This window comes from Sphaerodactylus townsendi, linkage group LG01, assembly GCF_021028975.2.
Source record: "Sphaerodactylus townsendi isolate TG3544 linkage group LG01, MPM_Stown_v2.3, whole genome shotgun sequence".
In the NCBI taxonomy this organism is placed as follows: domain Eukaryota; kingdom Metazoa; phylum Chordata; class Lepidosauria; order Squamata; family Sphaerodactylidae; genus Sphaerodactylus; species Sphaerodactylus townsendi.
Window position 1 is genome coordinate 103,345,729 of NC_059425.1, and position 26,682 is coordinate 103,372,410.

Sequence of the window (26,682 nt, forward strand, 5' to 3'; positions counted from 1 at the left end):
GGATCAACTGTAATTAAAGTTTGGGATAAAAGGGATAGCTCACCACTAGTTATAATCATTTTTGACTGGCAGGAAAACAAAGACTTAACATAGGAAAGATCTGATATGTGATAGTAAGATCTGATATGTGAGATGTTCCAAAGAGCTCTTTAGTCCATCTGTAAAACCTTTTGCCAGGATCATCGGGAGCTTCACAGTGGGTTGTCACCAATATGTGGATTACACCTGGTTTTACATATCACTACTTAAGTTACCAGAAGTAGTGGTGAAGGTTTTGTGCCAGTGCCCCAAAGCCATGGTCAAGTGGCTGTGGGTGAAAACACTGAAACTTAATCCAGATAAGACAATGATGATGCTGGTATTTAGCTGGTGTTGATCTATCAGCCTTGGATGGCATTCAACTTTCTACGGTAGATCAAGTTAAGAGCCTAGGGATGCTCTTGGAAGCAGCCTTGTTTATGAATAAGCATTTTGATGATATTAATAGAAACATCTTTCAATTACACCTGGTTCACAAACTAGTCTCTGCAGTTAGGGGAGGAGGATCCTAAAGTATCACACTGATTCGGCGATGTCACTTCAGCTTTAAGATTATTATGCCAAGTAGAAAAGAGATGACTGAGGGTGGAGGGGAAGGACAGGATAAAGGTTTACAAAATGATGCACAGGGTAGAACGGAGTAGACAGAGAATATTTTTTCTCTCTGTCTCCAAACTAGAGGGGAATTGATGGGCAGTGAATTCAGGAATGACAAAAGAAAATACTTCTATTCTCATTTTGTGATTTTTTTCCTGTTTGTTGCTTTACCAAGTATTTTTTTCTGCCTACCTTGAGTTCCAAAGTAGAAACCCCTGAATTGCCTGTGGGTGGCCTGGGTTTTTGGCCTTCATCATCCATTAAGAGACCAGGCAGTTTACAATTCCAGATAAACTATGCACCACTCACAAACCACCAGACAATGGCATAAAAGACACCAGATGTTTTGTAACACATCATATCGAGGGCCATATCTTAACATCAGGAAAGCAATGCAAACACACACTGCCAAAGTAGATGTGACAGCATCCTTGTGGCCATCACATGGATATTGCTGACATTTTAAAGTTATTTAGAAATAATGCAAAAGGTTGAATCTCTCGTGTCCCTGTCTTTGTTGCTTTACCAAGTGCCAAAAGAGACAAAACTGATACACCCCTCAACACAACTGTTTCAGCACTTGATAAGGTGCTGAAAGAGGAACAAGAGAATTGAGACACAATCAGGATCAGGCCTTCCTGATTTTTAAATTACTTCAAAATGGCAGTGATGTTCTCATAGTGGCCTCAAGAATGCCCTCACATTTAGTTTAGCTCACAGAGAAGGACATGGCTGTAAATATTAGTTTAAGAGCAAGCTGTAAAATATGGGTCCCTTTCTTATGAGGTCAGTGATTTGTTCTTATTATTCTCTGCCTGCAGAATGCTCAGCTGATTAATGAATCCACTGTGAGATTTCTGCAATATATTCTCTAACAAAGGAGGAAGTTACACCTATCTATTTTGTAGTATGGACAGTTCAGTTGCAGTGGAGACCTATAATTGCACCCAGCCTACTATGACATGTTTTATAGTGAACACTCAATGAAACAGATTAAAACCTAAGTTTTACAGCTACTTTACACCTTGCAAGATAAATAGGTGTCAAGCTGTCTATCTGTATGATTTGTAAAGAGACCCTCATGAAATGAAAGAAGGAAATGATGGACAGTGAGTGTTATGTATAAGCTAGTATGTACATGCATAACATCAGATCCAAAAAGACATGGTAAGTGCTGGATCCAACTGGCTTTTCTCCTGGTAAAAAAGGATGGAAGAGTCCTTTTGACTACCCAAAAGAGCTATGCTGGTAATTATGGAACCTACATGTAAAAAGCAAGTGTGGGACAGGGTCTGTAGTAAGGAATGGAATTGTGATGAAGCAGGTGGGACCAACTCTATATTGTGCTAGATTTGGGGGAGATGTATGTTTGTGAAAGAAGTGTGTAAATTTTTACAAGCAAGTCAAAACACAAAAGGTTGGCTAAAATTATATATCCTATATAACCTTGCTGTATTCTATCATATTAGGCACACTGAAAATAAAGGACAGAGGAAAGGGCAGTTTCTGTATAGCAAAAATAGCAGCAATAAAAACACATACCAGAAGGTCATATATTAGATATTGATCTAGTAACTAGAGATATCAGGTTCAGTTTGCCTCTTAAACCATACTTGTTATTTAATATTGCTCTGGGTTTTACTAAGCATAATTCTAATATACAGCCCCACAAAAAGCTTTTTGAAATCTTGATCTGACCTATATATACATTTTAAGTCCAGAAATGGACTTACCTACACGAACTTACCTACAATCAAATCCTTTCCATAGGTCTTTGTTTCCAATATTTTTAATGAGCAGAGTTAAACATATGCATTAAAAAACGAATTCTTCATTTGCAGACATTTTCCCATCATCACCCGTATTTTTTTAGTTTACTATCTTGAAACTATTTAAAATGAGTCCCATTGCACTGACATCCTATTTTTACCCAGCAACTTCCAATTTGTCATCAATGTCAACATTATTACTTTTCTTGGAATCAAATTGGAAGGGTTCCAAAGATTTTCAAAGTCCCACATAACAATCTACATATTCAACACAGCTTTGTCTTTCTTTGAAACCTTTAAAATAATCCAATATTCCCTGGAGCAATTTACACTGCTAATCTTCCAGAAACATTTCTTATTTAACCCCTCTTAGAATTTACATTATTATCACAGATATAAGCCAAGTCACCTGAAGTAATCTTCACTGGATACATTCATTTTCTACTGAAAATCCACTTGTCTTGTTTCACAGTCTCCCATGTAAAAACAAATAGCTCACTGCCGTATGAACATGAATAAATTATTTCAAGACATGACAAGGGAATTCACATGTATTGATATTTATCTGTTCATGTCTGCAATGGGACACCATTTCTTGTTTATTTAGTACATTTGAGCATTTAAAACCAAAACTAAGTGTGAGGGAAGGAGGTACTTCCTGCCTTTTCCCAATATTGCTATATTCTGTTACTTTAAGCCTTTTCCTCTTAGTGTGGTTGTGAACTGGTCAGGAGGAAAAACACAGAAAGCATAACAGAATAGCAAGTTAATGTGGAAAAAAGGCAAGACGCTTTCTTTGGCCCTGAACTCATTGGTTCATTTAAAACAGCCTGCTCCCCAAAATCTATGTAGGGTCAGCATCAAGGATATTTGGTACCTTAGGCAAATTACGTCACTGATCCCCCACCCCCATTCACAAAGCTTCTACCTGCGTCACAGTGCCCACAGAAGAAAATAAAGATGAGGGTCACTATGAGATGAAGCTTGCCACTGAAGACCCTCAGCACCACAGGTCAGGGGTGGGGCAGACCAGCAACAGGATTTATTTGGTCAGCAACAGGATTTGGTTTGGCCACCTCTCCATCTTTAGTTCTCTAGGCCTAGCTGCATTTAATGGACATGCCAACCCTGTCACACCTAGTTTAGTCATCTGATTGAAATGTTTAGGTTTTTGTTTGTTTAAGTATACTTAATAGACTGGTTCCACAGAGCTTCTATAATTACTTTTCCTTTAAGCTTCTTGTTCTTTATCAGCTGCTTCAACAACTTTAAAGTAGCTCCAGATTTTTAACATCCTCGGAATAAAATACTAGCTAAAGGCCTACCAGCATAATGAGAAAAAGGATGGGGAGAATTCCAGTTCCAAATCACATCCATCTACTTCTCTTTATGTACTTTGTACCCTTCCATCAAACACTGAAGCCATTGCCCTATGCTGAGCAAAAAAAACTATCAGACTACACTGAATGCTATTCCCTTTGTCCCTTTGACTTAAATGGGCCATTAAGAAAGCCAACTGATACCTGCATTTTCCAGTCTTGGGTTCTATGTCATGAGCAGATACATTAAGGTTGTTTTTTTTTTTCAAATTACTTTAATATAGATAGAATTTTGTTTTTGACATCTCTAAATTTAATTCCTTCATATCATCTAGTATTCTACATTTTCAAAGATATCCGGTTCAGCCCTGCCTGGGACAGATCCTCCTGTTGGTCTGCCTGCCTGCCAGCCAAGCAGAGGTCCACCTGGATTAGTTTCGACTGGCTGGGCTGGATTTACTACTTGGCGGGGTCAGGCTTTTTGGGTAGAGGGAGGTTGGCAGAGTCATGGGAGCACCGATTCTGGGGCTGGGGATCCCTGTGTTGATGGGACGGGGTAGATATTGCGGTAGGCGGCGGCCATATGATAGAAGGTGCATGAGATATGGCTATGCTCGTTCGCCTTCTGACCTCCGACCTATCCCCCGGAACGCATGGTGGCGGGATCAGGACACCTTCGCCTTTGGTGTTGATTAATGCTGTGGTCCATCAACAATAAGACCATAGTGTACTCCAAGACTTTCTTTGAGCCCAGCAGGTGGACTCTGGTATGTGTCACCAAACCTGGGTGCTGGCAGGTGAGACCGGCTCGGGCCTTTGGGCGGTCAAGCACCCGGGTTTCTCGCTGCGGCTTCCACCCAATCACCAACTCAGGGCCGGGGTGGCGTGGCTCTGTTCATCCGCGAAGCCCATTCCCCTTCAGGGCAGTCCTCGGCCCCAGAGATCACCGGCATGAATGTGCTGGCCTGGAGGAGTTGGTTATCTTTGGAGAGGTTGGCCGCTCTTCTGATATATACCGTCGCCTAGCTTAATTCAGGAAACGGCCTGCCACGGCTGCTGGAGGCAGGCCAGATTACGCGTTCCCTGTGACTTATTGTCTTGGGCGACTTCTAACGTCTACTGCCGATGTCACCTCATGTAATGTATGTGTCATGACCTAGTGTCATCCATGGCAACGCTTAGGCCTCTCCTTAGTAAATTCCTGGTCCCACTCACGCAGGCCGGGCACATGCTGATTTTGGTCTGGTCGGGGATAAACTTGGTCGATCCTCTATTGATAGAGTGCTGGTCCGACCATTATGCCTTGAAGGTCCGGATGGACTTGCCGCGACCACCCCTGTTCAGGGCGACGGCTGATTTTATCATCAGCGAGACCTGTATGGATCCACTTTTGGCTCTGAATGCTCTGCGTGGACCCTGAACCTGCCGGGCACACTCATGAGCAGGAGGACTGGAATTCCCGCCTCCGATGCCATCGGCGTTGTTGCTCCTCGGCGCCCTTCACGCCTCGCTCTCGACGCTTCCATGGTGGCAATGGAGGAGCTGTGCCGTATGAAATGGGGCTTAGGACGTCTAGGAGCGAAAGGGAGGAAATCTCATGACGAGGCTGGCACAACATCTTATAGGACGCTTATGCCTATGAGATGATGCACGGCGAGGCTAAGAGGGCCTTTCCTCCTCGAGATCCCGCCAGTCTCCGCCAGCACACACCATTGTTCTCAGATAATTGCCATTGACCTCCTTATCGGAGAGTTCTTCAACCTCAATTGAGTATTAGCTGTGAGGCATTTATGAGCTTTTTTTTGAGGACAAGGTCGTCACCCGCCCATGACCTTCCACCCACGCTATTGGCAATTAGTGAACTGAGACTCCTCGTCAGCCTCGTAACCTTTTGTTTTGGCCCAGTTTTCTTGCCTTGAAGTCAGCTTGCCCACAGAACCTTAGCTGCTGTTAGACCTACTACCTGGGTCCTCTGGATCCGTCTGGGCTCTGGCTTGTGAAAACCTGCCATGGAGTTACTTACCCCATCTGTTGAGTATAATCAATGGCTCCCTTTGAGCAAGGAGTCTCCCGGATGGGTTGGAAGGGAGGGCAGTGGTCCACCCACTCTTAAAAGACCATCATTAGATCCAGATCTACACACGCCTGGCCCTCGACCTTCGCTTCTGGGAAGGTAATTGAGAGAGTGGTGTTGAGCAGCTTCAAGGCTTCCTGATGACGATCGCTTTCACCCCTTCCAGTCCGTCAAGCCTGCTGCATGGACGAGACTGTTCTCGCCGTCATTACAGACACACTGTATTCAGTTTGACCAGAAAGGATCGGCGCTGCTGGTATTAAGTAGACCTTACCGAAGGCGATGTGGTCAATTACGACCTTTTTTGACCCATCACCACGCCTCGAGTAATGGGCACTGTCCTTCAGTGGATTGTCTCAAGCCCGGGTCGAATCAGCAAGTGAGGTGCGGACTGTGGGCCTCCCGAAGTGCCTGCTTCAGTGCGGTGTACACCAGGGGGGCATTATTATCACCGCTGTTATTTAATATCTACATGCACCCCTTGCTCAGTTGGTATCGAGTTTGGGCTGATCTGTCAACAATATGCAGATGACACTCAGCTCATTCTGTTGATGGGAGAGCCGCCTCAAGGCTCTACAGCATTGTATGGAGGCGTAAGCTGCTGGTTGGCTGCGACAGAGCAGGTTAAAACTGAATCCATCAAGACGGAGATCCCTCTGGCTTGGCCGCCAAGGGGAGGTGGGACTCTTTCAGCCGCCGGTGTGGGGCCATATTGGCTACACCCCTTCAAGAAGCCTGGGGTCCACCTGGATTCGCTCTCAATGGAGACCCAGGTGGCCCATATAACCCGGGTTGCCTTTTTCCATCTTCGCTCAGGCCCGGGCGGCTGGCCCTTCCTCCTGCCGATCTAGCCACAGGATCCATGCAACGGTCATCTCCAGATTGGGGACTCATTGTAACTCGCCCCACGCAGGCCTTCCCCGCGCTTGATCCGAGATCCGTAAAACTGGTAGCATGCGGGGCGCCGCTTTGCTCACAGGCAGTAGCTCTGCACCTGGGAACACACATCCAGCCTGTGCTGTGTCAGCTGCATTCGCTCCCAGTACATTTCCGGCTCATCTTCCAGGTGTTGGTCTTTACCTTTAAGGCCTTACACAGCCTGGGACCATCGTAGATTCTCAGGACTGCATCACCCCATATGTCCCCTTGCACAGCCTCTTCTCGATCAGCTGAGGCCAACCTACTCTGTGGTCCCTGGCCCTCGGGTGATGTGTGGCTGGCCTACACGGGCCAGGGCCTTCACGTTCTGGCTCCCGCCTGGTGGAACGCTTCTTCCCTCCAACTGTCCTGGGAATTCCTGTGGGACCTTGAGGAAACCAAGAGGGGCCTGTGTAAGACTCTGAGAGCTAAACCCTACTGGCCTTTGAGAACAGGCCGCTGATGGTGCCTCCCCTCATGGCCCTCTGCCTCATGGCCCTCTACATCTGGGACCTGCCATTCCTCCCTCTTGGGGAGAGGATTTCAAATACAGAGCAGCTGGATGCCATTTATATTTATTATTGTATTTTTATTGTATTATATTTATTATTGTATTTTTATTGTATTTTATTGTATTGTATTTATAAGACTTAGCTTTTACTGTTTTATCGCAGCTTTTAAAGATTTTGCCATTTTATTATGTTTATTGTTGTACACCGCCCGGAGCCCCTCGGGGATAGGGCGGTATAAAAATCTAATAAATAAATAAATAAATAAAAATTCTCATACAATGTCTCAGTGCCCAATATTTTTCAAGTTCACAGCTTTCCCACAGATTCCTTAATAAGGTATAGTCTTTAAAATTGAGTTCCAGTACAAAAAGGATGCAAGTATTTATATTATGCAATAATATGAAAGCCAGAGTGAGCTTGGGACTGTTATGTTATTTACCTCCACAACGAAGGGAACCTATATCACTTGCAAAGCATCATGTGTCACTGCAGGAGTGAAGATAAATATCATACTAGAACTAAGTTTTCAGTTGGTTGTTGTGGGCTTTCCAGGCTGCGTGGCCGTGGTCTGGTAGATGTTGTTCCTAACGTTTTGCCTGCATCTGTGGCTGGCATCTTCAGAGGTATATCACAGAGAGAAGTGTATGACACACTATGTCCAGTGAGAAGGAAATGTTTAGTGAGGTATATATTGCCAATGTCCCAGGGTGGGGAACCAATCAGTAATTGCTTGGGTGGATTTTTAGATGTTTTCATATGTTTCAGTGTATATGTTTTCTAGAATATTTTCTTATTTATTTTGCTATAAAAGGTATGCTTTTCAGCAGAACATTTAATTTATTTTTAATCCCATCTGCCTTTCCTGTTTTTGTCATTTTTGCAGAAAATGACTTGGCAGTTTATTATAAAAACAAGTTATTTGGAATGCAAGATACACAATCAGTGTGGTGTTTTAGATATTATGATATATTTGGAAACATCTCATATTTCTTTCTCTGAAACAGTCTTTCTCCATGCAACTCCACCAAACCTCTAATCCAGGGGTAGGGAACCTGCGGCTCTCCAGATGTTCAGGAACTACAATTCCCATCAGCCCCTACCAGCATGGCCAATTGGCCATGCTGACAGAGGCTGATGGGAATTGTAGTTCCTGAACATCTGGAGAGCCGCAGGTTCCCTACCCCTGCTCTAATCAATGAAGCAACTGGATTGAGAAGTAGGCAGATGATCTCAAAAGAACCGACTGTAAGTGTAACAAGTCTATGAAACATGTTTATATTTCATGGGCTATGAAAGAAACAAACAAAAACAGAGCAACATAAACCTTACAGTTACCATTGCCTCCATACTGCTCGTGTCTTTATTATGTATTTTTCCAATGAGCTTCTGATCAATCCTAAGTACCCTGTTTTTAGCCTTTTTTTCACATTTATAACAATTCAGGCTGGAAATAAAGCATTTCCTCCATGGAGTTTTGATTCCTTTCAAAAATGTTTCCAAAACACTCTGTTTCCATGGTTTTTTTTAAAAAACACCTTTACAACATTTCTTTTCGCTGAAATGTTCCCAAGCCAGTTTCCCTCACAATGTGGTCATATTTAAAACATTTTATCTTTCCCACTTGCTGTTTTTCACACCTCTGTGCCATTGCCCAACTTCCCCCTCAGCACCATTTTTTCTCACCCCTCTTCTCACACCCTTCCTCCTTACCTCTATTTTTGCCATTTTGTATAAAAAAAATTTCAGCTGTTTTGGTTGACTCAATGAAGCACTGATTAAACTCAGCTACAGAGAATCGAAACAATTAATTGATGAAGCATAGTTCCCACAAAAAAGCAACAGCTCCAGCCCCCTTCACAGCAGCCATGAAATGTTTTGGAGGAGGTTAGTATGAACAAACATCATGGTACGGGGGGGGGGGGGGATAGAAAACATTCTGAAAACATTCTATGTGACTTATGCATTAAAGGCCTTAAAGTTCCCTACTCAGCAGCTGGGATGCAGATGAAGCAAACTGTGTACCTTGCCTGCCACATAAACCCTTGGGATCCAGTCAAGCTATTATTTCCTTCTTCCTCCCAAAGTGAAATTAACTACCTGAGCTTCCCCATCTCTGATGTCACCTACAGCATCAGGACAGGAGGATGAAGGATTTGGAGAACAGTATCTGTCAAGTGGACTGATGGTGCACTGAAAACAATTCTCCAGGCACTGAAAGGGCAACTGATGGTAGAGGACCGAACAAATAAAAGTACAGAAAATTGTGCTCCCCCCCCCCCAAGTGTTCCAAATACTGTCACATCTCCATTCACAGTCTGCTAAAAACGCTAAGAAAACTTACCAGACATTCCACAGTTCCACTATTTCAATTACATAACATGCAGTGCTTTGAGAGGATTTTTTTTAGAAAGCTGTCATTTATAATATATCCTTCACCACCTCGTTCTGAAAACTAGTATTTGCTCAAGGAATTTATAACCAGCCTCGCCCCACTCAAGACAGAACACAAAATTATTTTTGAATATCAGATAAACAATCAGATAAACAAAGTAGTAAAATGCACCTGAACAACTACAGACTTTTAAATGCTATTCTAAATAATTTCACCTCATGTGCAGTAAAATGTGTATGAACTCTGGACTATTATTTTGTATTAGCAATATTCTAAATTTATTTCAGTGACTTCCCCCACTTTTCTTTAATTTTTTAGAAAAAATACATTTGACATTTGCTATATGTTATGGTTATGTTAACATCTAAATGAAGAGAGATTTTGGAACAAATCAAGCATTTGCATTGCTAAGTATTGGCATGCAGACAATGTTGAAATAAATATTACCACTACTGTGGTTACATTTTTAGCATACTATCCTGTGCACAATATTATAATCATGTTTACAGTAAAAAAGACTATGGACTTTTGGGGCATGACAACACTGATAGCAGTAACCAAAAAAAATTCTGTGAGATAAGTAGCACAATTACTATTTCCTTGACACTGCTTGAAATTTGCAGTCTACATTAGATTCTCTCCTGCAAGGAACTGCCCTCTATTGCTGTGATCATATATAACTGCCTTACATTGACACCTGGTGGAAGAGTTTGGTATTGTAAAATATTTCCCAATAGCAACTGTTTGAGAATTACATGCAAACTTAAAATAGTCCAAACAACAATTAACAAACATCAAAGTGTAATTTAATGTAAATATGCAACTTTGCCCTAGGAACTGATCATTTTGGACATGAGCAATATATCCAGTTAACAGGCACAGAGTACATAAAGCAATGCTACACGGATTCCCATTCATAAAAATTTAAAAAATAGTGTTTTTCAAGGAAAAGTTCACTTCAAGCATCACTACACTCAAATAATAATTACTTCTAATTAGTTTTACAAAACCAACTTTCTCCCTTGACTTGCAAGACTGATTTCATGTAGAAAAGGCTTATAAATCTTATAAACAAACTACAGTTGCACTTAAATTCATATTTTCCACTAACATTTGGATATTTCTATGAAGCCAAGAATGAGCATAGTCCTTCTTTGAAAGGTGAGAACTTGCAATGAAAGGGTTCCCTGAGTATTAGTTGATGGTTAATTCTTTGAAATAAATGAAACCAAATTCTTAATAATAGCTATGCCAAGTAAGTTGAATTAATATACAATAGAAAGCCCTCTATTCACTGAATGGCTTGTGAAACAATTAAGAAACCAGAAATGACCCTATGAAGACAGTGAAAGGGAAAAGTAGTTTAAAAATCTTAATCTTTCCTAGTTTTGGGATCAATGGGACTAAATAAGGAATGCCCAAGATGATGGGAAATTTCAGTTTGTACTATGGATTTCTGGTGATAGAAAATGAACTTGAATACAAAACATAATTAACTTTTAAATAGGAATGTCCTACTGTATTAATAAACAATAGGTTTTACTAGATAGAGACAAACAGCTTTTACTATGATGCCAATCATTCTCCCCATCTCTTTATCACTATTGTAGTAGTCTTCCAAAGTTATGAAAACAGCCTGCCAATTGTCCAACCAGAAGAGTTGTCAACATGCCTACACTAATCAGACACTTAAACATTTGCTACATAACAGACATACGTCATCAGGTGAATTTCAAGTTAAGCAGCATTAATAAGGTGGCTCAACATCTCACAGCTTTCTGTTACAGAAGCCACCTTGGATGACCTGCACAATTAAAGTTCCCCAATTGTACAGAATGCATGGAGCAGCAATTCTGTCTCAAAAGGGCAACCAAATTAATTAGAGCGCCTTAGGTTTTCCAGAGAAGGAGCAAGAAGACATGAACTAAATCTTATTTTATCCTGATCATTTTTGTGTTAGAAAAACGAAATGACACAGTAAATGCACTACTGCTTACAAACAGCAGAAAACAGAAACTACCTTAAAGTTTTGAAAACTAAAACAAGAAGGAATTAAATTGTACAATATGCTGGTAGCATAACTTACAATTGCTAGTCCAATATTTTATCAAGAAGTATACTTCATAAGGATGAACTAAATGGAAATTCAAAGCAATATCTTTCCAGCTGTTGCTAAAAAATAAGCTGTCGGTATCAATAAACTAGAATTAACACTTCTGAAAAATACTTCTAATACGTAAGCCACACTTAACGCAGAAAGCATTCCTATCAAAATGCCAATAAAATATATTGTGTTTTCCTGAAACAAAAGAAGACTTACTTTTCCATTTTTACTTACTTTGCAAAGCTTCTGATAACGTGGAGACGAAACTGCCATTCTCTGCAAGCGATGCAACAATACCACAACTTTTTGCAGAGATGTTCTCACCACAGCCATCATCTTAAGTTTGCCACACTTCTGAAGACACCTCAAAATATGCATTATAAATGAAGAGCAACTATCATTTCCTCTTGGTCACTGGACAATGATTTGCCAGCTCTCTGAGCATGCTCGCTCCCAGGGCAGCTTTTCCGAGTGACAGACTTAAAGGCAGAGGCAGTTGGCATAGTGTTAAGCATCTCTTCATTTAAAAAGCCAAATACACACAAAAACAAAAGCTTGCCTGCATCCTCGAAGCCTGCATTTGCTCAGCTCAGCAGGTCCACAGAAAGGAAGATGTTGATCAGAGGAATATGCCTGCTATGAATACGCCTGCTATGAAACGGGGAACAAACTACGTACCAACGAAGGTTTACTAACTGATGGTCTAGAGCTGCAGAGAAAAAGCAGAATCCCACTGGAAAGACTGCCTTGAGATAATCACAATAGAATTCCTGGATACACTTCATACAGATAAAGACGAAGAGAGAGAAAGAGAAGAGATGACATTCCCTCGCTCACTCTGTAGAAAGAATCTCTCTTGCTCATACTGAAAGCAGCTCTGGCTGAGCTGTGGAGCAAACGAATAATACAGTGCACTATAAATCTTATGAGAAGAGCAGAGGGATACCTGCCCTAATTATACCAGCCATACTTTAAAGACTAATAAATCACACAGTGGCAGCTCTCAAAAGCTAGATTATCTCCAACAAAAGGAAAACCTGCAGGGGACAAACCCATCCTGTGAAAACTCTCATAAAGCTAATTTGCCTGGAGAATTCCCAAAGGAATATTTCTACATATGAAAACAGGACAACTATGGTGCCAAGTAGAACCTTTCCTTCATAGGTCATTCAGATAAAGACAACTAACACAATTGCATTTTAGATATTACTTAATCATTTCTAATGTTGCTTGGTAGAATAGTCACAGCTTTGAACCTTGATAAGTTCTATTCCTTTAAAAAATCACACCATCATACGACAATTCTCTTGCTGCCAGTGTCATACCAACAATAGACTTCAGATGTGGCAGTATTATCATACACTGTTTTACTCTTCCCTGACTAGGTATCCTATGAAATAGCAGCAACTTCCCATGCTCTGGTGTTATAGCACACAATCAGAAATCTACTGAAAGATTCACAGGTCATCTATTTCAAACACCAAACTAGCTACTCGCCAATGCAGAAACACATGAATAGCTGTCTGGGCCCTGCGGGACCTTAATGAATTCCGCAGGGCCTGTAAGACTGATCTGTTCCGCCGGGCTTTTGGGGAGGCCAGCCGCTGAGTGCGCCTCCTCTTTTTAACAGAGGGAGCCCTGCCGTCCCCTCCCCCCTTCTAGGGGAGTTTTAAGCTGCTGGACGCCATTTGTTGTTGTTTTTATAATGAAATGTCATAGTTGAACGCTGCATTTTAATACGGATCGGTACTAAATGTACGGACTTTATTTATTTTTATCTGTCTTGTATATTTATGCTGTGAACCGCCCTGACCCGTCTGGGGGAGGGCAGTATACAAGCCAAATAAACAAACAAACAAATAAATAAATGGTCGAACAAGAGACAAGAGTTTCACACACACTGCAAAGAAAAGAAAACAACCTTTCCAGTGTCACTAGCCAACTTGGTGCCAACATCAAAACATCAGCCATGCGTGAGAACATACACAACTTGGTAATGCTAAAAATAAACAAAACACAAGAAGCACCATGCTCCATCAATTCATGTCAAAGAACAGTATGGTTTACTGACTAGAGCATTAAGTTCTGTGAACCCAGTGTTCTACAGAAGCTCACTGGGCCTCTCACCCTCAGCCTAATCTACACAAAGACACTGTTGTGAGGATGCAAGTCGAGAGAAGAAAAATGATGTCGTAAAATCCTCTGGTTCCTCATTCAGGAAAAAAATGGTGCATAAATATCTACATAAATAAATATATGAGGATATAGCATGCTTCAAAACTATAGTACTCTTTTTAGGAACTGCAGAAAATTGTCAATGACTAGCAGAAGCAAATAAATTATGCAGAATAAGCAACTGAATGCACATTTGCAAAAGCTCACAGGATTCACTCCACATATTTCTGCTTTTAACAAACAGCTCAACCATGCTATACCGTTTGCAACTAAGTTTGTCCACTGCATGCTGGACCATTTTAAAACAAATATGGTTTTGCAAATGGCAGATAAAGTTACAATTCCATTTAGTTGTTTTTGTCAAAAAAGGGTTTACATCCCTTCCTTTTTCAATTTAGAGTCTCCCTCATATCCTCTCTTAGATGATGAACCTAATTTCTGTTTGTTTATGCACAAGATTTGTGGCAAGTGTACCTCTAAAATAATTTATACTGTTTTTTTTTCCTTTTTCAGCAAACTGCTACACTGTGATCACAAACACATCAGCAGAGAGCACCTAGCTTATGGCACTCCCTCAACTGCATGTGTCAGATGTGTGAGTAACAAGGGGATAACAAGTGAAAGTTTTGTAGCACACATGAACAAAGACGATTTAGTTGGTTGGTTCACTATTTAAAATGCAGGTGAAGTAAAAATATGATCTGCATCATTTCATCTCTGACTGTGGAAGGAATGTACAATGCAGCATTTTATGGGTAAACAAGAAATAAAAAAACAAATTGTAATGCATAGCACTGCATTACAAAACAAAATAGACAGAACACGTCAAGCAAATCTCATTGCTGCAGATGGTGAGACCCCCTTCGCTCAATAATTACACCACAACGACAGGCTGGAAAGGAATGGGCCGCAGCCCGTTTATTAAACAACAAACATATAAACAAGAACTATTTACATCAGAGCTGGGCGGCAAACGGGTCGCACATCACATCCCAGTGAATGGGAAACTGGCGGGAAGGGAAGCCCCAGAGATCATACTCCTGCTTGCTTCCACACTTCCCGCCCCTGCTGAGGAGACGGGCACCGGCTGAGCCCCAAGGCCGCTTCCCCAGCCCGTCTTCCTCCCGTGCGGTATTGCTGGGGTGTCGGGCATCGGCTAAGCCCATGGTCACTGTCAGCCCAACCCAACCCCACTCCCTGGGGTGTCGGGCAGCGGCCCGGCCTGTCGGCCTGCCAGCCTGCTCCGCCCCACCCCCGGCCCTACCACAGAGGCGCAAGCCTGGGAGCCCCAGTACCGGAAGGCTTCGCTTCTCTCCCCAGATAATGCTAGCACCGTTGCAAACCCGCCACGAAGCTGCTGCCCTGCCTCGCAGCTCACCTCCCACGCGCCTCAAGCGTGCGCCTGCCTCTACCTAACCATCGGCCGAAGAGTAAACTGAACTTGACTGGAAGCCACAAGTCCATGCCCCATTGGGACAGGCGGACGCCATCCGGCTGAAAAAGGTCCATAACGTCCCGGGTGATTTCGGAGTGTTCTGCCACCGCTCCCCCGAGGGAAAGCACCACCTTGGCAGCCGCCTTGTTTACTTTCCTGCAGGCCCTGTATCCCACTGCATAGGGATCCACCGCTCCGCTCCAATGGGCCAGCTGCAACATCTCCGGACCAGACCAAAGGTCATGCCAGGCCGATACCTGGCTTAGAAGCTCCTGGAGCGATAGCGGCCACCGCGAAAAGCGCAGGTCAAGGCCCGACCTGGCAGGGAGATCCCTCCTCCCCCAGGTGGATGACCAGGAGAGGTCCGGGCGTAGCCAGTTGAAAATGTACTCCTATGACCTTGGGCTCCAGCTCATGCCAAACGCATGTGCCCCTGCCCTCCCATCCAGGCAATTCTTACGATGCGCTCCGAACCGGTGATGCCGGCCCCATTCCGGGAATTGCAGGCGTAGTCCCCGACTCTGTTGACGGTGGCCTGTGCCCCACACCCACACCTGCCAATAGACAGTCTGCGGCGTCCCTGGAGGCACTGAGGAAGGAAATCAACAACAGGTCAGGGTGTGTGGGGCCGAATGCACGCCCGAAAGCCCCGGACCGGGCCACCTACCCAGGTTATGGATGTCCCTCACTGGGCCCTGCCCTCTGTATTGCGCGGTCGTGCGTGGCCCCTATTCTAAAAAAGAGTGCAAGCCGAACTCGGTGGTCGGTAGCCCGGCCCGAGCCAAGCATGCCCCTGAACACCGCCAGCATCTGGAACCTGGTGAGGGGGGGACCCATCCCTCGTGCACCAGGAGCATGCCACCCACCCGAGGCTCCGCAATGCCGTGAGCCACTCAACGAGGGGGGGGGAGGGGCAGGTGGCGTCGCCCGGTAAGGACTGGCATGGTAACCCAGGCCCCGCCGCCCTCTTGAGTCGGTTTTGAATGGAGCCAGCCATGGCGCGTAGACCATGTCCCCCGACAGGACGAAAGATGTTCCATTTGCAGCGTACAGCTGGAAGGTCGCATCCCTGGAAGGGGCGACCAATTCACCAGGCCTGGAAGGCCCCGGGTGGTGTGCCAGGTGGAAGGCGGCGGAGAAGAGCAAAGCTCATAGCTGGCGCACACCTGCCTTTGCACACTCCGGTAACCGCCCTCAACAATTCAGCTTGGTGACTGAAGCCTGAAGGGTCCTTCAAGCAAAGGGGTTCGGTGCTCCACCACGCCCGCATACACCAGCCACCAGGGCGGTGGACTACAAACGCCTTTGGTCACGTCAGGGAAACCCGAAACCCTGCAGTAAAAGCGTTATGTTCGCCAGGTGCACCCCCCCCATGGTGCTGGTGCATCCCCTGCCCATGGAGCCGGACCAGATACTCGCGAGTGAGGCCGCCAGTGCGTCCACCCACATCAGCAGACCGGGCGCTCGGAGGTCGCAGCGAAGCTTCAGGAAGCCGCGCACGGCTCCGTGGCCGCATCTGCCCTGCACGTGGGCCGGTGCCAAGCGAAGTTCAAAACACCTGTGATGACGTCTCGTTGCCAAGGTGTCCCAGAGGGACGCCGGCACTGTCGCCGGAACAGCTCAGCCCCGGGGGCCAGGCGCCGGAAACGATCCACCACTGCTGGCGATGATAAAGAGGCGTCAGCAATCTCGTTCTGTAAACCCTGGAACGGTAAAGCAGCTTTGAAGGAAAATGGCCATTGTAAGTGAGGCAGGTGAAAGAACCAAATTGCGAACTAAAGCGCATGATCTTCCGTGGCCGATTTGCCTTTCGACTGTCTGTTCACCACACGTACTCACTGCCTGGTTGTCGCACTGCAGTGAAAAGCACCCTTTTGTTAAGCCAGAGGTCGTGCCAAACGTGCACCGCCACCAGGATGGGAAACAGCTCCAAAAAAAAGGTAGAGATCCCTGGTGATGCCCTGGTACTCTGGCAGCCAAAGGCTCCTGCGCCCACTCGACCCGGAAGTACACACCGAAACCAAAAGCCCCAGAGGCATCAGAGTGCACCTGGCAACCTCCAGGCCAGGTTCCAAGGCTGACTGCCACAGAGAGATGCCATTGAAGTTTCGGATGAAGGACAGCCATGACCTGCAGGTCTTCTTTCATGCCCTCGGAGACCCTGATGATGATGGTCAGGGGACTTGCAGCCCGACAAGGACCTACCGCCAGCCGGGAGCAGAAAAGCCCCTACCTGGGGCCACCACCCTGCGAGGCCCGCAAATTGAGGGTGGTGGAGTAAGGACTGCACCAGGCGCACCCTGCATTTTCGAAGGAGAAGCACGGACTGGAGCAGGGCGGAAAGGGCTGTGAGTTTGTCAGCCAGGGAGTGAAGACGTGCACCTAGGACCGTGGTCCAGGTGGATGCCCAGGTAGCTTAGGGCAGTGGAAGGCCCCTCCGTCGCGCTGTTGGGAGCCAAGGGGACCCCAGCTCAGCATTGCCAGGGCCTGGAAAGCCTGCAGGGCAAGGTCACACTCCCTGGTGCCCTGCCTGCCAATAAACAAGAAATGCGTCCAAGATGTGCGGCCACCAACCCGGAGGGCACCCGCCCTCTGCCTGAAAGCCCATTCCTAGGAGAGAAGTGCTGGAAAGTCTCCAAAAGCGGCACAGTGGCAAAGGGAGCAGCCCCATGGGCATGGCCTTTGTCCACGATACCAATTACCTTGGAAGTGGATGCCCAGCAGCTCGAAATCGGTGAGGGAAATGGGCAGGAGCCGGAAGAGGCGGACTGAATGTCACACTTTGCTAGGAAGGCCCTGGACCCGCTTCTGCCTGATGCAGGAAGGATTGCCTCGTCCCAGGGTGGCATATGCGCGACCGAACAAACCTCGGGGTCAATGAAATGGTTCACGGAATCACCCCGGGGGTGGGAGAGGTGTTAGTATCAAAAGCCGCATACTCCCCCGGGGCCTTCTAGGCACGATGCCAATGGGGAGACCTCTGAGGTTAGGGAGGGGCGGGTGGCAATAAGGGCCAGCAATCACTGACCAGCCCTGGATTTCGCGCTTGTTAAGCTTGTCAGCCACCACGCCAGGGAGTTCACGGACAGATTTTAAGTTGCTCCGCTTGGTAAGCCGGCCTTGGGCCTTGGTATGGGATCTTGCGGAAGCCGGAAGAGAAACCATCCCCTAGCATGCACGCAGCCCCTCCTATCGGGATAACGGCTGCAGCAACTCCAACAGCACCCCAGCTGAACGGGTGTAGGAGCCAAAGACTGCAGCTGCGCGGGCAACTCAGTGTTTTGCGGGGGCGGGGGCGCTGCCCTGGCCACCAGCTTCTTTTGGGGAGGGCCCAGCGCCGGGCGCACCCGGGCCTCGCCCGAAAGGTGAGAGCGGCCGGCCCGGCTTGGGGCGAGTTGACCCTGCTGTGGCTGCCGGAACAGTTGGAGCAGACGTGGCTCAAATTTGCATTTAGACGCTGGCAAAGCGCCTCCTGTTAAATTCCCAGCACAGCCCCTTTGCCCCCGCCCTCCCCTGGTAGGCGCTGCCGTGTTTTACTGTGACAGATGGTTCCTCCGCCCCTCTGTCACGCGTAGCTGGACCACCACCATCCAAGTTTGGTGCGTGGAATGAGATCCCAAGCGGAAAAGACATTACCTTGTGCGAAGCGTTGTTCTTGCGGATGGCCTCATGCGTAAGTGATGGCGCCCAGTGTCCCCGGCCAGCGCCCGAGCCCGCCCAGGAAAGCACATGCGCCATGTGGGCCGCCAGGTGCCAAACCCTTCCAGGGGATCACGCAGCCAGCCAATGAGGGCCAGGAATTCCAGTGAAGCCCTTCAGCCAGTTATTGAAATTCCGCTCGGCTGCTGCCGGGTCCTTCCGCTTCTTGTCGAGCCTTCCCAAATCCCGACAAGCCCAACTCCTCCCTCCGCCGCCAGTAGGAACTTAAAAATGTCCACGTAATACCCATCCAGTGCCCGCCTTCCCGGAGCTTCGTGGGGAGATGGGACCTGGGCGGAGTTACGCCAGCGGTCGTCTTAGCAGGCAGGAGCCAAGGGATGGCGCTTCCCCACCCCTCAAACGCCTCGCGCTTTTGCCAGCCACAGGGGGAGAGCAGGCACCCTCTCCCCCCGCACCCAAAACTCCCCGGTAGCCATGGCGCTGGGCGTCATCATCCTCGGAGGACTCACCCGACGATGAAGAGAGCTGGGAGATTGCCTGGAGGGAACGGGAACGCCTAACCAGGTTTTAACGCTTCCTCCTCCTGCCCTCGCTGGCCCGAGGGACCGATGGACCGCGATCCAATCATCGACGATGGACAGCTGCTGGACCGGTGGCGAAAGGTGCAGCATCCTCCGCTGCTCGGCTTTCGCCAGCGCGCTCTCAAGCGCACAGCACCGGCCGCCGCCACGACCAGCTGGTGAGGCTCAGGGCCCCCGACCCCTCGGATGTGGGACCAGACCTCTTCGCCATGCCAGCCTCCACCAAGTGACTTGGGAAAGGTGCATCAAGGTGTCTGCCAGGTTCGCGGGACCAAGGCGGGGATCAGGGAGCCAGCCTACGGCCACTCACCAGGTTCAGGCCGGGAAGATGCCGGGCCGAGCACCCCAGCGGGACCGCTGGGAGGGCCCCCTAAAGGGGAGACTGGTCCACGCCAGGGTCCGCCGGCCTCGCTCCCCTGCCGACGGGGACAAGCCTAGCCCGCGGCCGCCTCTCGCGCTGCTCGATCCGCCTTAACAAGCGGGGCCGGGCCGTCTCGACGTCCCAGGGCCGGTCTGGGCTCCCTGGACCCTGTTCAGCAGAGCGAGTTCTCTGCCCGATGCGCATGCCGCCCGGCCACTGTAGCAGGCTCCCTGCTCTTGGCCCGCTTTGGCCCCCATGGCGGCTGTTGAGGACCGGGCTCACGCGACCCAACCAGACGGGTGAAAAGAAGAAAAGGTTGAAGCCGAAAGAAAGCAAAGAGAGCCAGGAGAAAAGAAGGAAAAAACAGCTTAAGAAAGCCGTGGACCCGTACTTCTTCCAGGCCTTACACGAGACACCAACCGCACCACGCCTTGCTGGTTCTCGCCGCCGGGAAGGGCGCGGACCGGGGAAGGCGTCTTAATATACCCAGGCTCCTCCCGCCTTTTCTGCTGGGAGCCAATCATTGCACCCGGTTCTGCAGCATGCCGCCAGGCCATGCATGCCCCTTATTTTGCTGCGTTGCTCACCACGGCAGCAATGGCTGCCCCTGGTTATTCAGGTGCATCTAATTTTTAATGGATAACCACAAATGTCAGCAGAGGTTCAATTACTACAGTATGTTCCATTTCTAAAAGGGAAGGGGGACATTGCTTACAGAAATTTTTATGATTGGACAGCTGCACTGGGCCAAAGAGAAATAAATCCAATAATCCATTGTGCACATGATGTCTTTCTTCTATTTAAACATGACACATTATTAGGTTAAAAATGGCTAGCCAGAGCTCACCAGTCTATTTCTCATTACTGATTTTCCCTATTATAGCCAATTTATCACACCACAAAGCATTTCAACACAATTCTTCTTCTTTGTGTGAGAAATACAATAATAGTTCTCATTGATAGCCAGTATGGTATAGTGGTTAAGAGTGTTGAACTACTAGTATCTGGGAGAAACAGGTTCAAATTCCCACTTGTACCATGGAAGTTCACTGGGTGACCTTGGACCATTCATACTCTCACTCCACCTACTTCACAGAGTTGCTGTGAAGATAAAATAATGGAGAGAACAATGATGTAAGCTGTTCTGTAAATTTTCATTATTATACTTTCTAAACAGTCTGTTTTTGCAAGTTGCTCCATTGGGGCAGATTCAGAAGAGCGTGCACCTGCAGCAGATAGTTGCAGTGGAACAGCCAACCCACCTGGCCTGGAGAAGGGCCCGGGAGGTGGGGGTAGCATCGAGGGAGGGGGCTCCTGGGGTGGCCTATTGTGTTTGTGTACACATATGTATGTGGGTATAAGGCAGGGGGAGTTGTGGTTTGCCAAAAAAAAGGAGAGAGGAAATATTCCAGGAAAATGTTTTGTTGTTGTTGCTGTTGTTGTTACATGAACCTGGATTGTATGCTGGATTGGTATCTCATCTTCCTCCATGAAACTGCCCACTCCACCTCAGCTCTTATCCATCTTCCTCCATTCACCCATATTTATTCCCCCCCTTCCTTTACACCAACTCCTTATCATTCATCTATCGCTGTGCCACAGTAATTTCCATACCTCAATTTCCACATGGCTGTCTTTCCACATCATGCCTTTTTTAAAACTTGGCATGCTCTACCACTCCCACACCCACCAGCAGAATTAGTTTTGTAGACTACAAAGAAGCAACTTTTTAAAAAAGTTTTTCAGAGAGGTTTTTTTAAAATACAAAGATCACAAAGTTTGGGGGGGAAGTCTCTTTGAAAAAATTTTCTTATGAAAAAGAGATCCCCAATCTCTTTTCCCAACAACGCTGCCCTTTAAAACCAAAGGATCCCAGTGGTGGGATCCAAAAATTTTAATTACAAGTTCCGATGGTGGTGGGATTCAAACAGTGGGGCGTGACTGGCTTTTGAAGGGAGAGTTCAAAAGAGATGGGTTTGACCAGGAACAATTTTCTAGAGCCCATTGTATTTTTTCGCACAATGTGCTTTATTGCTAGTATATACATAAATGGTCATTATTTCCTGGGGAAACAATAGAAGCAGAAGAAGACACATTCCTATATGACATCACAAGTGGGGGAGGGGATTTCAACCAAGATGGGAGGACACAACCAGTCAGTCATTTGGGTCCATCTTTATTTTCACATTTCCTTATATAACATTCTCACCAGCAATCATTATCTTACTTTACGAACATAGCCTGTTTTTGCAAGTTGCTCGACATCTTTTCATTGATTTTGTTCTGAATAATTGCAAGATGTTCAGAAACCCAATGAGAAAATGAGTATTTCCTGTGAAATTCCAACAGGACGTCAGTGGCATACCTAGGCAAACTGGAGCCCTGGGCAAAACCTGAGTTTGATGCCCCCCCATGGGCGGCCACCCTCCCCCACTGTGACCACACAAAGATTTTTTACACCAGGTCGTTTCAAAGTCACCATCACATTATAGAACATGCCCCAACTCACAGATCTGAACACAGCAGAAATATTTTTTTGAAAAATTTTTCAAAATGCTTTCAAAATGTTTTATTACTGCTATGAAAACATTCTATGGTGTTGTATCCAGTCCCCCCAATTGGGGGAAACAGCATCACTTTCAATGTTATTTAAACTGGGGACCCCAGATTCTCCCTTTAAGGTGGATTTACAAGGAGAATCTGGGATCCCTAGTTTAAACAAGTGATGCTGGAATCCACCCCCAAACAGCATTATTTTCAATGGTGTTTAAACAAGGGAGCACAGATTCTCCTTTTAAATCCACCTTAAAGGGAGAATCTGGGGTCCCCAGTTTAAATAACATTGAAAGTGATGCTATTTTGGGGTGGATTATCCCCCACCCTGAAACAGCATCACTTTCAATGTTTCAACTGGGGACCTCAGATTCTCCCTTTAAATCCATGCCTAAGGGGGTGGATTTAATAATAATAATGATAATAATAATAATAATAATAATAACAATAACAACAACCACCTTTATTAGGCATTGAAAGAATAAAAGAAAGAAAGAAAACAAGCATTGGCAGGAAGGGGATGGGTTTAAAAGGAAAATCTGGGGAAATTTAGGGGGTGTCTGTTGTCAGGGGTGTAATTATTAAGATAGCAGCACCAAAATTTCAGAGTCTCTTCGTGAGACCCTACTGATGATACCGCCCAGGTTTGGTGAAGTTTGGGTCAGGGGGTACATAGTTATGGACCCTTAAAGGTGTAGGCCCCATCTCCTATTAGATCCCATTGGAAACAATGGGGGAAGGGGCACTCCCTTTGGGAGTCCATAACTTTGGACTCCCTAAACCAAACCTCACCAAACCTGGGTGAAAACATCAGGAGAGTCTCCCAAAAAATCCCTGAATTTTTGGTGCTGCTAGCCTAAAAAATGTGCCCCCTGCCGGCCAAAAATGGAAAAACGCTGAAAATATTTTTAAAATCCCACAAACGAACCTGCAGTTTTTGCGCCCCCCACAAGGCAGTGCCCTTGGCAACTGCCCACTTTGCCCAATGGGAGGAACACCTCTGGGGGACGTATAGAAACAATGCAAGATTTTTAAGCCATGCAAAAATATAGCCGCATAAGATTTGTTTCATATATATTTTAAATGCAGTATTTTCAATTAAGTCTTTTTTGTTTGTTAGCTTCTAAATTCATTCATAACCAGCATGGACAGGGCAAATTAAAAACCAACATTAATATTATCTTTCTTTGCAATGCCTTTTCCATTTTTAAGGCAGAGTTTGAGTGAATGTTGGCTTTATACAGGCTCTTTATTGTATATAAAATTTTATATCTGGGAAGCACTTTGAGCTTTAAGAAAAAGGAGTATAAAATAAACACATTTCTCCAGAAATGTGGAAACCTGATTTTATTGGATCCAATGGTTACTATTAATCATGCTCAGTATATTTATATAGCAAATTCATCTGTTATGCTTTTACTCTTAAAACATCATTTTTGCATGCAGGTTCTTCATCCTTTCTTTTGGTGACTCTAGTGTACTAAGTTCATAGGGTGTTTTACTATTTTCCCCACAAAAATATGTGCATTTTCTGAGGTTTGGAACAAACTGAAATCACTGCTTCTAGGACACTGACCCCACTGTTTCTAGGACACAGCAAGAGCTCTTTTACTGTCTGCTTTTACTATTTATGATTTTAGTACACTTTATTAGTACAGGACTATTTGACATTATTTCACAATCCATAGCTTCGCCACTGATGTATCCTAGCTTACATCCTCATTCCTTTTGAAAATTTACATTGTTCTTAAAAATCAGTTTGGTGCTTATCTTGAAATTTAAATCAACTTGTTCAGTAAACTGCAGTTTAAGGCTCTTTCTATCAGAATGCCCAGAATAGGAGTTGCCCTTCCAAATCTGTGCCTAATTTCTGATCAGTAGTCCTCAGCTCTGTATTTTTCTTAAAGTGCTGCAACTAGCATGTGCCACATTTTCATTGAACTAAATGCCTTTCCCTAATTCTAATGCCTGTTTAATGCTATCACACATACCGAAAATCAGGTCAGCACTAACCCTAGGATAATTACTAGTAGAGCAACATAGATTTTAGAGAACTCAAGAGCAAATCATTAGGCAGTCAGACTCAAGGTAGATTATACAGTGAAATAGGTAACTAAAGAATTTTTCTGAGTCAATAGGATAGGACATCTGTGATGGATCTAGTAACAGAGACAGAAAGCCAGAAATTAAAGTGTTAAATCCTCACCAAGCCTGAGAATTTAACTGACAGGCTGGGAGTGGGTGGAGTTTTACAAAGCAGCTTTTGACAGTCTTATAGCAGTCTTGCAGCAAGTCAGCAGAGTCAATCATCTGCATAGCTGTGTAAGGAGCAAATTGAAAGAATTCTTTGGAAAAGTTCATGGTTTTGAAGGTTCTGATGAAGTGCAGTAGTATGCATGAAACATTTTAAGGAGCAGCTAGATTCCACATCAACAATAGCAACTGGCTACAGAAAAATTACAACTGCTTATCAGACATCCACTACTATGAAATGGAATAGAGTGCCATGGAATGTTTACAGTTGTTCAAGTTCATGAACTATGTGTCACTGAAAGTTGAGAATACACCTTTCTGTATCACCTTGGATTTATATTCATGGTTTCGTAAATAATTTCTAGAGTAAACAGTATGCATTCTATAAGCATTTATTCAATGAGTACAGTTTATTATACTGATTATAATAGCTTACACACTGTTAAGTTCTTCTTAGGTTGTTTTGTGACTTTTGAACTGTACGCCCTTCACTTTGCATAACAGAAAGAGAAAGTCCATTCTCTTTTCAGAGAGGGTAAAATCCACTGCCTGTATTTCCCATTCTTAATTCTATAGTAGAATTTACTTCAAACGCTCTAAGGTAATTCTAAGGTTTGAAAGTCTGAAGGGTAAAGTGAGAGTTAGGAAATACTCTTTTTCATAGACTTAACAAGGCACCAGAGTTATCACATGAACCTCGGGGTGCTAGATCTGTGGTGGCGAACCTATGGCACTCCAGATGTTCATGCACTACAATTCCCATCATCCCCTGCCAGCATGAACAATTAGCCATGCTGGATTGGGATGATGGGAATTGTAGTCCATGAACATCTGGAGTGCCATAGGTTTGCCACCACTGGAATATATTCTGTGAAACATCTTGCAGGTCTATCATATTTTACAAGCATTACAAGTACTCTACAATAAACTGACATTTTATTCTACCCTGTATAATTGACTAACATGCAAAGTGTATGAACCCTCAACCAATGGGCACACAGGGTATGTGAACACGGCATGCCCATTGGTAGAGGGTTCGTCCTCATCTCCCTCCTCCCCTGTCCGCCCTCCACACCACCTGCTGCAATGTCTCCTCCTGCATCAGCAAGAAACCAGCACAGGTTCCTCCCTCTCTTTCTCAATTTACAAAAGTTGAGCTGCAGGGGGACGATTGCTTCCCTTCAGGCTGCTGTTCAAATAAAAATTTCTTCTAAGTGCAACAGGGTGGGACAACTAAAGAGAAAACCCACAAAGGTTACACACAGAGAAAAGCTGACCAGCAACAAAGAAAAAATCTTAGGAGATTCAGGGAACATTCACTGTCTGCGTTATTTTGCTCCTACAGGAGTAATGTTGGATTTAGGATAGCCTCTCAGTTCTTGATAAGGTCGGTGAGGGTCAGTTGAATGCTATCAAAGGGTGGGATGCACAATGTCTTTCAAGGTGAGACAAAATATCCAACTAACCTTATTAGTCTAAAAATAATTATTTAAGGTCATTATATACCATTTTTAAGGGTCTTTTCAATATTATATGTCTTCCTGTACCTTTACTAGTAACGAATGACAAGAAAATTGAGGAAATTATGCTGATTCATATCTTATGCAATTTGATACAGGCAAAACAAAAAGAGATTTAAAGACAATGATATCCATGTAATAATTTGTCTTATCTTCATGATCTGTAAACTGAATTGGTATCTCAGCTGACATACAGTAGTCATTCCAGCAAGTCACAAATTGTTGTGACAAAGCTTTTAGCAAATTTAGTTTTGCCTTGCAAGCTATACTGTAAACAAATAGAAATATCTATTGTTTGTGACCTTTTCTTAAAAAAACATAATTAAAATAAATGAAATTAGTCAAGATCCCCGGTATACTTTGTAAGTACAGGCCACAATACAGTAATCAATCATTTGATTTAGGATATGCTATTCGATC

At 45.1% G+C, this 26,682-nt stretch overlaps 1 protein-coding gene across 5 annotated transcripts in view; it reads right to left on the reverse strand.

Annotated features, from left to right (window-relative positions):
- UTRN (utrophin) overlaps window positions 1-26,682 on the reverse strand; it is a 438,418-nt gene that overhangs the window by 221,422 nt on the left and 190,314 nt on the right. Inside the window, exon 1 of one of the 5 annotated variants that reach the window (XM_048489293.1) lies at window positions 11,959-12,516. The exons of the other annotated variants lie outside the window; for them this stretch is intronic. Coding sequence (XP_048345250.1) covers window positions 11,959-12,102 — 144 coding nt within the window. The 5' untranslated portion in view covers window positions 12,103-12,516. Of the gene's footprint in view, window positions 1-11,958; window positions 12,517-26,682 lie in introns of those variants that run through there. 5 annotated transcript variants of the gene reach the window in all.